This window comes from Ctenopharyngodon idella, chromosome 6 (assembly GCF_019924925.1).
Source record: "Ctenopharyngodon idella isolate HZGC_01 chromosome 6, HZGC01, whole genome shotgun sequence".
NCBI lineage: Eukaryota > Metazoa > Chordata > Actinopteri > Cypriniformes > Xenocyprididae > Ctenopharyngodon > Ctenopharyngodon idella.
The window spans coordinates 29292974-29307180 of NC_067225.1; the positions used below are offsets into that span (position 1 = coordinate 29292974).

Consider the following 14207-nt stretch of genomic DNA (forward strand, 5'->3'; position numbering starts at 1 on the left):
GCTACTATTACTGCCCAGAACATCCAAGTCAGGCCATATTTGATTTTACATATTCTAATCTTTTAAGCAAATTACATTGAATAGTATTTTCTTGTAAAACATACTCCAGTAATGTTGTATTTACAATATTTTTTACAGTGTACCTTAAAAGATTTGTTTAATTGTGAGTTGAAAAGCTTTTTGTTGTTAGAAAGCCTGGCAAAATCTGTTCTTCCCAGCATCACTCCATTAAAATAAAGATGAAGTGAATATAAGATAAAGGAAAGTCTGATAAAGCAAATCTATCTTCACTCCTGGTCCTGTACCTCAGCTCAAAGCACCACTGCAGACAGGACAGGACAATCTTTTTAATGTCCTTAAAAGCTTTTCCTTCCTTAACTTAACTACTATACATCGACTGTATTGTCCCTTGTGACTGAACTTGTATATTTGTGTGACCGTGAGAGGGCTTCCAGATTGACCCAGGATCAATAGGACTTGGCGTGTGACCGTGTGAGTGTGCTTCTAGAGTGACCCAGGATCAATAGGGCTTGGCTCACGCTTTCATTTCCTCTCTTTGGCCAGTCTTAAACACACATCTCACCCAAGCACAGAATTACACTAACTTCTCAGTTTTAATTAAAGCGTGTGAGCTAATACAAGGCGAAGTGCATGAACACTCCTTTGTATTGGCTCTCTCGTGAATAATGGCTCAGCTGTCAGAGAGATTCCCTGAACATGTGTGCATGATTGACATGCAAGCTCTGGCTATAAAACAAACAGCGCAGAGCCTGTCACAAACCCCTTAGCACAATTTGTATGCAAAATCATCCCTTGAAAGCATGCAGAATTCAAACAATGCACAAATGAAATTAAACTGATATCAAATAACAAATAATTCATTTGAAATGCGACCTAGGATAATCATTTGTAAATCAAACGTGGAATGCAACAAATTTAGATTAATTAATCAAATTTCACAGTGAAATGAATCCGGTGTTACTGCATGAGCTGTAGGCTATAGGGAAGTAAAAGATGCCCTTCTGATTTACCACTGCAGCAAATGGCCAAATCGGTTGCTTTTGTTAGCAGCAAGACAATTTGTCTGTATTGTTTTCATGCCTCAACCTTCATATCCAATCAGTGTAAAATCATGGATAGACAGAAAGGTCAAAAATGTACTCTACAGCTGTTCGGAATACTACCATACTACTATTTCTGCAATATAAAGTATGCATATTATGCAGTAGCCTATAAAGATTTACTACATTTATGGAATACACAGTATCACATTTGTGCATAACTGCATATACTGTAAACAATTCCACAATTGGACAAGTATAGTGTGCAGTATGCAGTAAACAGTACACTATTCCATTTTGAGTTCTTCAGTGTTTAGTTATTTCACTGGCATCAAAAGAAAATGGTACATACAAAGCTGAGAAACATTGAGAAGTAATACTTATGTTAATTCTCAAACAATAACATAAAAATAACAGCTTTACTTAATACTGTAACAAGGGATTTTAGTGTATTTACTTACAGAGTATGTACTTAATTTGATGAAGAACTTCTTGTCTTGACCGTTGATGAAAACTGAATATTGTCAATTTGGACGTCCTACATATCTGGGGAAATACACACATGGAGACAAAGGTTTTATAGTTTTTAAAACGCATCAAATTTGGTCACTACAGCAACTGTGAGAGACAATAACAAAACAGAGAGCACGTATTGTCTTCTAAAATATAATGTATTTTGTACCATATGTAGTAAGGTAACTTAGTTAACAATTAACGGGTTTTACGTTTTAAAATGGATAACATTTTTACAGTGCGGGTCGTGGAAACACCATTTGTGACGCGTCCCCTTTAAACTGCCCACTCTGCGGATAAAGTGAGGAGTGGTAGCGCGGACCGGGCGCGCGTGTCTGTAATCCAAGAGTCTCTTGGTATGCACAGCAACGATTGACTGCAGATTCCATTTAACGCTTTAACTAACCGACTAATGGTTTGTTGCGTGAACATAACGCAACGACTACTGAGACGTCGGCATGCGAGGTAGACGGACAGGTAGGAGGAGATTCGAGATGTCTGTCGCTGCAGACTTCTTATGTATAATGTTTTGCATCTGTTCCCATGTCAACATGACATCGTGATAGAATTTGCATTTGTCCTGTATTGCAATCACTGTAAAAAGAGGTAAGGTGCAGCTGTTACATTTAGGATCATTTTCTACTAGATCTAACCTTTGATTCATCCTATACTCAGATTGATTTAGTCAAATGAAAGAAACATTTTGGCTTGAATAAAACTATTAATATAGTAAGTTTAGGTTACCAGACAACACATTTTACAGTGGTAGTGTCATCACTTGTCATTAAGAGAAGATATCTTTGCTAAAATATTAATAATTTTTATTCGATTGGTTTATGAGTCAGTGATGTACAATTCATTTTTAGTCTGGATGTATTAAGTAAAAATATGTTTAAAAAAATGCAATTCACACAGACACTTACTACAATACACCTCTTCTATGAACATTCCGTTTCTTAAAATTTCTTTTATTTGTTAAAAAAAAAAAATTTAAAAAAGCTGTAAAAAAGGGGGAATGTTTTCTAATATTATGTGGAAAAACTTTTGCCAACTCAAAGTCAGTGGGGTGTAACCATCATGCACATAGCCATTTTGTTGTCATGTGACAAAAAATAAATAAATAACATTTTGTTCAGAGCAAATGGAATAACCTTATTGACTATTCATACATTTAAAATCTTATTTGCATATATATACTAAAATAGGTTTGAAACTTTTATTAAATCACATATTCAAGAAAATGTTTATCTCAGACATATTTTGTCATTGACCCTCATAAGTTGTGCAAATTCTGTAGTTTATCAGTCACTTAAAAAGTGTGTTCCCATTAATTTAAAACACTGCATGTCCAATTAATGGATGTGATCACTGCAAGACCAATACTTACTTAGAGGACAAGCCTGACCTGTGCCTACTGCAAATGTTTCACATTCTCCTCTACTGTCATTTGTTGCAACCTGTCTAGCAAAGACCGTGGCGACCTGCTTAATGCATCCTTAAATGTGGAATGAAGAGACCCCCCTTCCTTTGCATCATTTGCTTTTTTCCTGCTCTTTCCTCCTCGTCCTTCTCAAACAACCTGCCGTGAGGAAGCTTTGGGGTAGACGAGGACACACCCGCATACTGTACCTCTCTGCCCCTCCTCCCTGCCTGCCCCGTTATGCACAATACGCCGGTGTGCCGAGATCTACGGCAGACAGTCGCATTCAGGATTTAAGGATTGTCGTTTTCATCACGGTCACACAGATGCCGGATTGCCGGATTGCTATCCTCACTTCGAGAGGGCTGTCGTGACTTCTCGGAACCTGAGGGGTGATTTAGAAGTTTATCCAAGCAGGTATAATGTCTCAGTTCTGATTATGTACTCTGGACTATTCAATACGTGAATGCTTTATTCGTTTATTTGCTATTTGTATGTGTATTTCATTATCTACAGCTATAAATCATGTATATAATGTATAATATAATGTGAAGGGATCTCAAGAGTAAAAAGAAAGAGAGACCACTAAGTCTTGTTTAGCCTAAAATGTATTTTCCTGCAGTTTAATATTTCATAGGCTGCTTCTGCTGAATATTTTAGAGCATGCTGGCACCGTTTGGGATAAGTAACATTCCATTGAAACCCGTCCAGCAAATATGTACGAAATGCATGCCATATGCGGTTCTTTGAATGTCCGGGTGTTTCATGAAAAAGGAGCAGAATGGGATGGGGAACACACGCTTGCATGAATGGATGCAGCATGGTTATGTAGGATGTGCATGTCTCATAGAGAAGGGCCTCTTTCACATGACTGCACTGTGAGAGATGCAGTTTTATGTCAATGGATATTTGTCCATTGCCGAACACCGGACAGAACTGACAGGGCTTGACGAAGAGTTTCATTATATGGTGGTTTCTTTAAGAAGAGAAAGGAACTGCTTTGCATGTGAATGCATAACTAAACATGCTGTTTTATATAAATTGTGCTGTATTTTTAGATCTTCTTTTTCCTAAGCTTTGCTATTTTTTATTGCATGTGTGGGATCTCTCATTACTATACTAGGGACATACTAGAATTATGATAAACATATATGTTAACATAAATAATGCGGAAGATTTACCCGTTTCAGTCCAAGAAACGTCATTGTTAACATTTTATCCCTTATTCCCCTCTTAGTTCTTTTTTCCTTTAGAGTGAAAGTAGGCAAAGTAGTAAACTTAAGTGTTTTATACATGTAATATTTTGTCGTTTTGTTCTCTATATAGTGCATTGGAAACATATTTAAACATTATTTTGACAAATTAAACAAATTATTTAGATTTGTAATATTTTTAAACACTGCGACATGACGCATTATCAGAAAGTGTATCACTTTACCTGTATTCACTCTACTTTTGTTGCAGAAAGCTTTTAGACCCTCTATAGACACAATATTAAAGATATCTGCATGTTGTCTTCAGATATCTTTTGTTGTCTTTCAGTCGACCCATCCAGTAGCACGCTGTGGCCCTTAGTGCTCTACGGTGTCAAGCCCCCTTCTGTGTGGATTCCCACCCTGCATTTTCCCACCCTGTGGTGCCCTGCCTCGGTGAAAAGTGCAGGCCTCACCCTCCTGCATTATGACTGTGGCCACGGGCGACCCCTCAGATGAGGCGGCAGCACACCCAGGTCTTCCTCAGGACTATGACCCCGGAACGGAGCAGGACTGCTGTGAGCGAGTGGTCATCAACATCTCGGGTTTGCGTTTCGAGACGCAGCTCAAGACCCTTTCGCAATTCCCCGAAACATTACTGGGGGACCCCAAGAAGCGCATGAGGTACTTTGACCCGCTAAGGAACGAGTATTTTTTTGATAGAAACCGCCCAAGCTTTGACGCCATCCTTTATTATTATCAATCGGGCGGAAGGTTGCGGCGACCCGTCAACGTCACTTTGGACGTGTTCTCGGAGGAGATCCGTTTTTATGAGCTTGGAGAAGAAGCGATTGAGATATTCAGGGAGGACGAGGGTTTTATCAAGGAGGAGGAGAGACCGTTGCCTGAAAATGAGTTTCAGAAGCAGGTCTGGTTGCTGTTCGAGTATCCAGAAAGTTCTGGGCCAGCCAGGATTATAGCGATAATATCAGTCATGGTCATCCTCATCTCCATTGTCAGCTTCTGCTTGGAAACCTTGCCCATCTTCCGCAGCGATGAGGAGGAGATGCACAAAGTCCCCACTGGCGTCAACACCACAACCATTTACACATCCAACTACTTCACAGACCCTTTCTTTATTCTAGAGACGCTATGCATCATCTGGTTCTCCTTCGAGTTCTTGGTGCGCTTCTTTGCCTGCCCTAGTAAAGCCAGCTTCTTTGTGAACATAATGAACATGATTGATGTGGTAGCCATCATTCCTTACTTCATTACACTGGGAACGGAGCTGGCGGAGAAAGCGGAGGACGGGCAGCAAGGCCAACAAGCCATGTCTCTTGCAATTCTGAGGGTCATAAGACTTGTACGAGTCTTCAGAATCTTCAAACTTTCCCGTCACTCAAAGGGACTTCAGATTCTTGGCCAAACCCTCAAAGCCAGCATGAGAGAATTAGGTCTACTCATCTTCTTTCTCTTCATTGGAGTCATCCTCTTTTCAAGCGCCGTCTACTTCGCAGAAGCAGACGAATCCGAGTCGCAGTTCTACAGCATCCCGGATGCTTTCTGGTGGGCTGTGGTTACAATGACAACCGTTGGTTATGGAGATATGGTGCCCACAACCATTGGAGGAAAAATCGTCGGATCCCTCTGTGCCATCGCTGGTGTCTTGACCATTGCCCTTCCCGTGCCAGTCATTGTCTCAAACTTCAACTACTTCTACCATCGAGAAACAGAAGGAGAGGAGCAGGCGCAGTATCTCCAGGTTAGCGTCCCCAAAGCCGATTCCCAAGAAGAGCTGAAGGGAAGTCGAAGTGGATCCACCATCAGCAAGTCCGACTACATTGAGATCCAAGAAGGTGTCAACAACAGCAACGAGGACTTTCAGGAAGAGAACCTCAAGACAGCCAATTGCACTTTAGCCAATACAAATTATGTTAATATCAAAAAAATGCTGACAGATGTGTAGTCATTTGGGGAGCAGGTCCAAACTGAATTTAAAAAGGACTAGTAAACCATGTTCGAAGGAGGATTGTGAGGTCAGAGAGCCTCAGTTATTGACATGAGATTTCCGATCTCCAATACCTCATTGAAAGTCCAGGTCCGTCCACAATCCAAGTATTCATCAGTGTTCGCATGGAGTCCTCTATATCATCCGACACCTTATCCGGAGCAGGAGCCAAGTATTTATATGGAACTGTGGAACACAAATAAACAGCACACGAGTGTCAATATATTTCAGTCAACATCTTACTCTCAAAGCCAAGCTTCGCCAAAGAAATGTCTTTATCTGCTGTTAAAAAGGTTTGCAGACACATTCAGTACACGTATATGATGCAAAGAATACTCACAGGAGTTTCATCCACTCTGCTGCTTGTTAACGAACACCAATATTCACAGATTCAAGACGGTTGTCTATTATTTTAGCTGGGAATGTCATTGAAAACTGCCTGCTTCTGTGTCGATAGTTGTGTGTGGATCCAAAATACGTATGTATGGACAACACTTGTATCAACTCCTTCACGATTATTCTACTGCAAAGCTTTTGAAGACAAGATGAATGTCTCTACATGTCATATTTTGTTATTTATAGTCTACTGTTGTTCAATGGCTTTTCTTTTTTCATCTCATATCACACTTTAACCATTGTTATTTGCAGTTCTTCAGGATAAAAAGCATACAGAACATGTTAAAAAGGAAAAATAAGCAAAATAACACCCTAGTGCCACAGAAAAAATGCTTGATGTATTGTGTAAGAGCATACTGTTCATTGTATATTCTGCGAGCTGCAGATAGTCCAAAATGTAGTTGATATTCAAATAACTTTGCCACTTAATGAGCCATATTGTAGTTCACACTTTAATGTCCCCAAGCACATTTGTAGCAATGATGTCATTATTTTTAATCACTAGCTTGTCTATCATCTTGAAATCATTTTCAGGTGTTAGAAAAACCTTGATAGAGTGTGTTAGATGTTTTGTCTTTTCTTTTACTGGCTTTGATCGAGAAAAAACACTGGTATTATAGTGTTGCATGGCCTCAAAATCAATCCTAATGGCATGGATTTTCAGCTCAAGAGAGAGTGATATACAGAAACTAGTTAGCTAGATATTACAACAATATGTAACTTGCTCTGTAAATATACATATATACATCTATTTTTATCTGTTTTATTGTGATCCAAAGGTGCTGTTTTCAGGTTTTGTTTCGCAAGTGAAACTATAAAAAGACACTCAGCATTGCATTTGGACGGACAGTGCAGCATTAGGGCATTGATTGCTGGGACATTGATTGTCTTAGTTTCAGGTGACCTTGAAATCTAGATTTACTTGGCTCTTGCATTGAAGACTGTTTAATAGCTAACAATGAATCAGCAGAGAGCTTTGGAAACTATGTAAGTCAATATCGTCTTCTTCTGATTGACCTTCTACAAAAGTTTTGGCTCCAGCCACAGTTGTTGCATCCTCTCCTTAAACGTATATTATCAAGTATAGCCATTATCAAGGCAGTATAGCCATTATATCATATCAAGTATAGCCATTATCTCGAGCATCTTATTGTTCTCATGCTCCTCTTTAGACAGAAAAATTAACTGTTCATGGATGGATTGACGATTTGACTATTATTTGATGTGGCACATGATTGCGTACCCTTAGGTTTCTCACCCACATCTATTTCAATATCTCACCTGGACTGCAGGTGCCTTTGTCTTCATTCCTCTATTTTTTTTTTTTTTTTTTGCTTACTATGTGCTGATGCTGCTAATTTAGAAGCAGATACTGCTTTCACAGCTGCTGCTAATTATGTTATCTTTTTTTAATTCAGAGTATAGACATCACTGCAACACGCACAGTTCGGGTAGGTTTAACAAAGTGTATGAACCTCAATGTCGCCATACGGTGCACAGCCAGTGCCTAAGATATGTACTAAACTTGCGTTTGGATGCTTTAAAGCTGAAGTGTGAATTTTTTTTTTTTTTAAATAGTTTCTTTCGTCTTAGCTGCAAGTAATCCTGGTCACACTTTAGATCAGGGTCTAATTCTCACTATTATAACTTACTATTAAAGGAACACTCCACTTTTTTTGAAAAAAGGGGCTCATTTTCCAACTCCCATAGAGTTAAACAGTTGAGTTTTACCATTTTCGAATCCATTCAGCCGATCTCCGGGTCTGGCGGTACCACTTTTAGCATAGCTTAGCTTAGTTCATTGAATCTAATTAGACCGTCAGCATCTTGTTAAAAATGACCAAAGAGTTTCAATATTTTTCCTCTTTAAAACTTGACTCTTCTGTAGTTACATCATGTACTAAGACCGACGGAAAATTAAAAGTTGCGATTTTCTAGGCCGATATGACTATTAACTATACTCTCATTCCGGCATAATAATCAAGGAACTTTGCTGTCGTACCATGGCTGCAGCAGGCGCAATGATATTACGCAGCGTCTCTCACAAATGTCTCCATGGTTGCAAGGCACGCTCCCTGTGCAAGCAGGGTCACAGGCGCTGCGTAATATCATTGCGCCTGCTGCACCCATAGTACGGCAGCAAAGTTCCTTGATTATTACGCCAGAATGAGAGTATAGTTCCTAGCCATATCAGCCTAGAAAATCGCAACTTTTCATTTTCCGTCAGTCTTAGTACACGATGTAACTACAGAAGAGTCAAGTTTTAAAGAGGAAAAATATTTAAACTCTTTGGTCATTTTTTAACGAGACGCTAACGGTCTAATCAGATTCAATGATCTATGCTAAGCTATGCTAAAAGTGGTACCGCCAGACCCGGAGATCGGCTGAATGGATTCAAAAACAGTAAAACTCAACTGTTTAACTCTAGGGGAGTTGGAAAATGAGCCTATTTTCAAAAAAAGTGGAGTGTTCCTTTAACTACGACTTTTGCATCAATAAACTTCTAATTACTGCTTATTAATAGTTAATAGGGTAGTTGTTAAGTTTAGTAATTGGGTAGGATTTGGGATGTAGAATATGGTCATGCAGAATAAGGCATTAATATGTGCTTTATAAGTATTAATAAACAACCAATATCCTAGTAATATGCATGCTAATAAGTAATTAGTTAATAGTGAGAATTGGACCATAAACTAAAGTATTACTACTACTTTGTTCTGCTTAAGCAGCCCAACACCACAGCATTGGCTCAACCAATGGTGTGATATTAAGGTGAAGCTATCTGTGTGTCTGAGCAATGGCAGATGAGGAGTGTTTGGAAGATCTGTTCTGAAAATAATCATTTTTGTAATTCTATTAGGAGAGCAGATATTATACCCTTCAGCTCTAATGCAGGCAAACAGCATGTTTCCTATGCATGACATTGGACAGTATGCTGTTGGTGAATCAGATGTATCATCCTTATACACATGGTCATTGTAACTTCATATTTAATGTGTGGCCATAACATATATTGTGCTTTTGGTGCTAGACCTGGCAGTATGAAATGTCAGGGCTATAACAGTACCTCTTTGAAGCCTTCTTTATTCCTCGTTGGACAGGCACTTCTGTGGAACACTGGAATACCGCAGTCATTGCTTTGCTTGCAGGTGCACTGGCTTCTCGCATTACGTTTGCATTGTGTTGATTTTCTAAATGTCATTTGAAAGGCTAAATGACAGCATTGAATGTCACAAAATCATATTTGTAAGCATCTTATAATCAGTTCACGCATTGTCACGGTTTAGAACGATGTGAATCAATTTATGCAATCTATTTTTTTTTTTTTTTTTGTCTTCATAATGTTTTTGTTTAAAAAAAAATTGTCAGGAGGAGAGAGAAAAAGCTTGAAGGCCAAATTCAATCAAAATTGTATAACCATGAAACCACCTTTCAATACAGCTATATTGCTATTATTAATTCTATTACATTTATCACACTGATTTACACCAGTAATTGAATTTAAATATAAAATTAAATACTAATAACAATTTTAAATTCAAGTCAACATGAAGCAATATTCACAAGCCATTTTACTTTAGTAATGTGATACATTTCCAGGTGACATTGTATTTTCAGTGGGGGAGGGAGGGGATGTAGGCTGGCACTTGATTTGAAAAGATACAAACCTGATTGTGAGTTTGCCAAAACAATGTCTAAATAGCTATTTGGCTATTGATTAATGTTATCCAATGTATGTTGCAGAAAAGGAACACAATTTCAGGGCACATTTTTTTTTCCTTCCAATCATACACAATAAATCCAGGAACATTATTACTATAGCAAATATTTAGATTTCATGTTGACTTAAAGCATAAACAGGTACTATGGGAGCTTGATTCCGCCGTGAAATAAAAAATTAAAAAGGTAATTGCGACTTTTAATCACGCAATTCTGACTTTATAACTCACAATTGTGAGTTTATATCTCGCAATTCTGAGAAAAAATGTCAATTGCATGATAAAAAGTCGCAATTGCGAGAAAAACAAATCAGAATTGTGACTTTATAACGCAATTCTGACTTTATATCAAGCAATTTTGAGAAAAGAAGTCAGAATTGTGAGATAAAAAGTCCCAATTACCTTTTTTATTTTTTTATTTAGTGGTGGAAACAAGCTTCCATGGGTACTGTTGTGAGAATTTGATAGGTTTAAAATACAGTGAAGTTGCAAGAACATGTGGTACCATGCTTTGATTGCCTTTGGCCTTGAGTACACGAGTAGGCTGCTGTGATTTGAGCCCTGCATCTGTCCATCCCATATTGTTGAGACTGCAAAGAAAGAAAGAAAGTCTCTCCTATTGCTTAGTTATGCAATACAGTGTTATATGTGTGTGTGTGTGTGTGTGTGTGTGTGTTTGGGCATGTGTGTATATCTGTAAAGCTCTTCAGACCCTATAGCCTGTGCTCAACAGCCAGACCGAGGGAGTCTAGACTTATACAAACACCTCGATTGGCAGAGAGTTGAATGTAGTCTATTTCAACCCATTCTGGCTGTAAAGGACAAGCCCCAAGACACTGAACGTTTTACACTCCTGTTAGTGCGATCCAGTCTGTAATATTCACTCTATAATGCAGCCATGTTTTTTAGAATGTAAGCACTGAAAAACAAAATGTCCTCAGTGTTACTGGATGTAAAAGATGCACTTTACAAGCATCACCAGTGGACAATCTATGGACCGAGACATGCATATAACCCTTCCAAATGATCAATACTGTCTTAAAGCAAATACAACAATGAAGATGATATATGAAACCCGAAAGCTGTGTCGCTTGTTCCTTTCAACCGATCTCCACCATGTTGTCGTGCATTGTCTAAATGTCATTGCTCAGAGCTACTGTTTGGCAGATAATTTTAGAAAAGAAAATAATGACAGCAATGCACTGTTTCAGAACACTAGGAGCTTTTTGATGTCGATATTATTAGCTCATCCAGAGGAAAAGGTTGGTAGCTTCAAACCATTCAGGGAAAGTTGCCTTTTGGCATCTTTGATTTCACTCCGCTTTAAGTGCTCAGCATATAGTCCTCTGCACTTTCCACAGAGATGAGGGTGTGCTAAAAATAGCCATTTCTTTGGGAGCAAAATAGATGGGGAACTGTATGCGTCTAAGAGGAGGATATAGACAAGGCTGGTGTATAAAGACTCAATGTATATTGGCATGAGCTCTAGAGAGTTTGAGGCGCGGAAGGTAAGAAAGGGAGAATGTGCATGTGTCTAAGTGACAATAGGAGGAGGACAGAATGTTCAGAAGAGACTAGAATAGATGACAGGGAACGGGAGGTGTGGGATTAAATATGACACCTATGGTTAGGTTAGGAGAAAAATTTTGTCCACCAGCAAATGCTTTCTAATACGCCCTATTCATAGAATATTGATTATGTTTGTCGCTCACATATCACAGTATAATGTATTCCGGAGCCGTTTAGATACTGAGTAAAGATTGATTCCTTTCTAATGCATTTTTTTTGACTGAATATAGATTGGTTTTATCATTTATATGAATGTGGATTGACACTCAATGGGGTCAGGAATAGGTACAGAGTCTATCTGCATAGGCTATAAAAAAGATATTCTAGCTCGTTTTCTTTCCAATGCTTGAGTAATGCTATAAGGCAACAAATATGGATTCAAATTCCAGAAAATTCTACAAGCTTGTTTCATCTCAATCCCTCAGTGTGCTGGTGCTGACCAAGGTAATGTTTCATTGAAAAGGAGAGCATAGATGCCCTCTAAAGGCGGTGCCCTGAAATATACTTTTACTGTCTAACAAGAACATATTTTTGGTTGTATGGGTGAATCTCACTAAGAAATGTCTGGGTCATATTTCATTCTACAATCAAAGAAAGAAAGAAAAATATTTTAGAAAAGAAAACAGACAATTTTAAAAACTTAAAAAAAAAATATATATATATATATATATATATATAATGACAATTAAGCACATCTTGACCTAAATTTTCATTATAATAATGAAAATCACCTTGTTCGGTCATAATGTTTTGTTGTTTTGTTATATTTTTCAAATAAAATTTCATTATAAATTAAATTAAATTTAGTACAACAAATATTACCATGATGTATACTTACAATTGTACTTGACAGATTTACTAAACAACTTAAATATTAATCTAACAATAAGTCGCAATGCAAAAACATAAATAAAATTATATATATATACACACATACAGTCAAACCAAAATTTATTCAGACTCCTAGAACATTTCATTCATTAATGCAGTTTATTCACTATAGTTTAAAAAAAAAATGGTAATAAAATATGACAAGATCTCAGAGGTAAACTGTGTCAGAAAAAAATAATCTTAATTATGTCAGAAAACACTTAAGCAAAACATGGTCAGGTCAAAGTGTCTGAATAATTTTTGGTCCCAAATTTTTCTAAATTTTACTGGTAGTCCACTGTATGAAGAATTTTTGGGTATAATATCTCACAGTTTACTTTATTTTGCTATCCTCACTTACATAAATGAACTATAGTGTCCTGCACCCACTAGTAAAAAAAACAAAAACAATATATATTATATATATACATATATATCTCTAGTGTCTGAATAATTGGTTTGACTATATATATAAACTGTACATTTTAATCTTTTGATTTTGGGGTTAAATTTGACCCAGCCATTTCAGAATGCTTCAAAGCATTGATTTGCAATTCTGAAAACCACTTTGACAAGCTACATCATATTGTATGATTATTATTATTATCTGCAAAACATACTCTGACAGTTTTTACAGTGTATGGGTGATTATGCCCTAACCTGGAAGTAACAAACTGGTAGCTGCTTGTAATGTAGTTCAGAAAAAAAAAAAAAACTTATATTATATAATGCAACACTGCACCAATGACAGTATTCAAATCTCCTTTCAGCTCCCAAGTGTTCAGTTGCCATATGGCCTGGACTCAGATCCAAGAACACGGGCTCCTGAGCCACACCCTCCACCCTGAGAGATGGAAAACTGCTGAAGCAGAGGGAGGTCGGGGCATACTTCACTCTCACTGCCCTAACCGGCTGTGTTTGTTTACCACAGATATGCCACATACTGTTGGATTTAGCTGCTTATGTCAGATATTTTCTAAAAAAGAAAAAATCAGTATCAACTAAATCACTGAGATTTTAAGAATAAATCCATGAGGTATGTTATATTAATAAATACAAGAAGGTATAAATGGGACAAAATGGGAAAGAATATGGTAAAGAGGGAAGGGCTTTCCCTGACACAGACTGAGTCACAACTCTAACCTCTTAGTCTAAACTCTTTTTAGTATTCTTTCAGTCTGTAATCATAAACCTCCTCAGATTTATAACTTCCATCATAAATCTATATGACTGTGTCTCCCGCTGAGTCTAGTGATGTAAGATGCAGCATGATTCTTGTAACCTACCAGAGATATGAGAAGTCTTAAAATACCCACCATGAGTTAATATTTCATCACCAACTGCAAGCTCAGCATCGTCTCTCTTCAACAGGGAATCTTTCCTATGGAGAGCAACAGAAATATCATAGATAATAATTACATTTGGTTAAGGTAACAAGAATTAAAATAATAAAGAGAG

At 37.6% G+C, this 14207-nt stretch overlaps 1 protein-coding gene across 3 annotated transcripts; it reads left to right on the forward strand.

Annotated features, from left to right (window-relative positions):
* The first annotated feature begins 1842 nt into the window (after nucleotides 1-1842).
* LOC127514598 (potassium voltage-gated channel subfamily A member 2) lies at nucleotides 1843-10920 on the forward strand. Of its 3 annotated transcripts, XM_051897580.1 has the most exons (3): nucleotides 1843-2051; nucleotides 3040-3411; nucleotides 4537-10920. In XM_051897580.1, the coding sequence occupies exon 3, from the start codon at nucleotides 4675-4677 to the stop codon at nucleotides 6151-6153; it is 1479 nt and encodes a 492-aa protein (XP_051753540.1). In that variant the 5' UTR covers nucleotides 1843-2051; nucleotides 3040-3411; nucleotides 4537-4674; the 3' UTR covers nucleotides 6154-10920. The 3 variants fall into 3 exon arrangements, with proteins under 3 accessions (XP_051753540.1, XP_051753542.1, XP_051753541.1); XM_051897582.1 differs by having other exon boundaries at nucleotides 1843-3411; XM_051897581.1 differs by having other exon boundaries at nucleotides 3040-10920.
* Nucleotides 10921-14207: the final 3287 nt, after the last annotated feature.

What these genes read in the sequence shown, in the direction of transcription:
- LOC127514598 (XM_051897582.1), top strand. Translation starts at nt 4,675, where the DNA reads ATGACTGTGGCCACGGGCGACCCCTCAGATGAGGCGGCAGCACACCCA.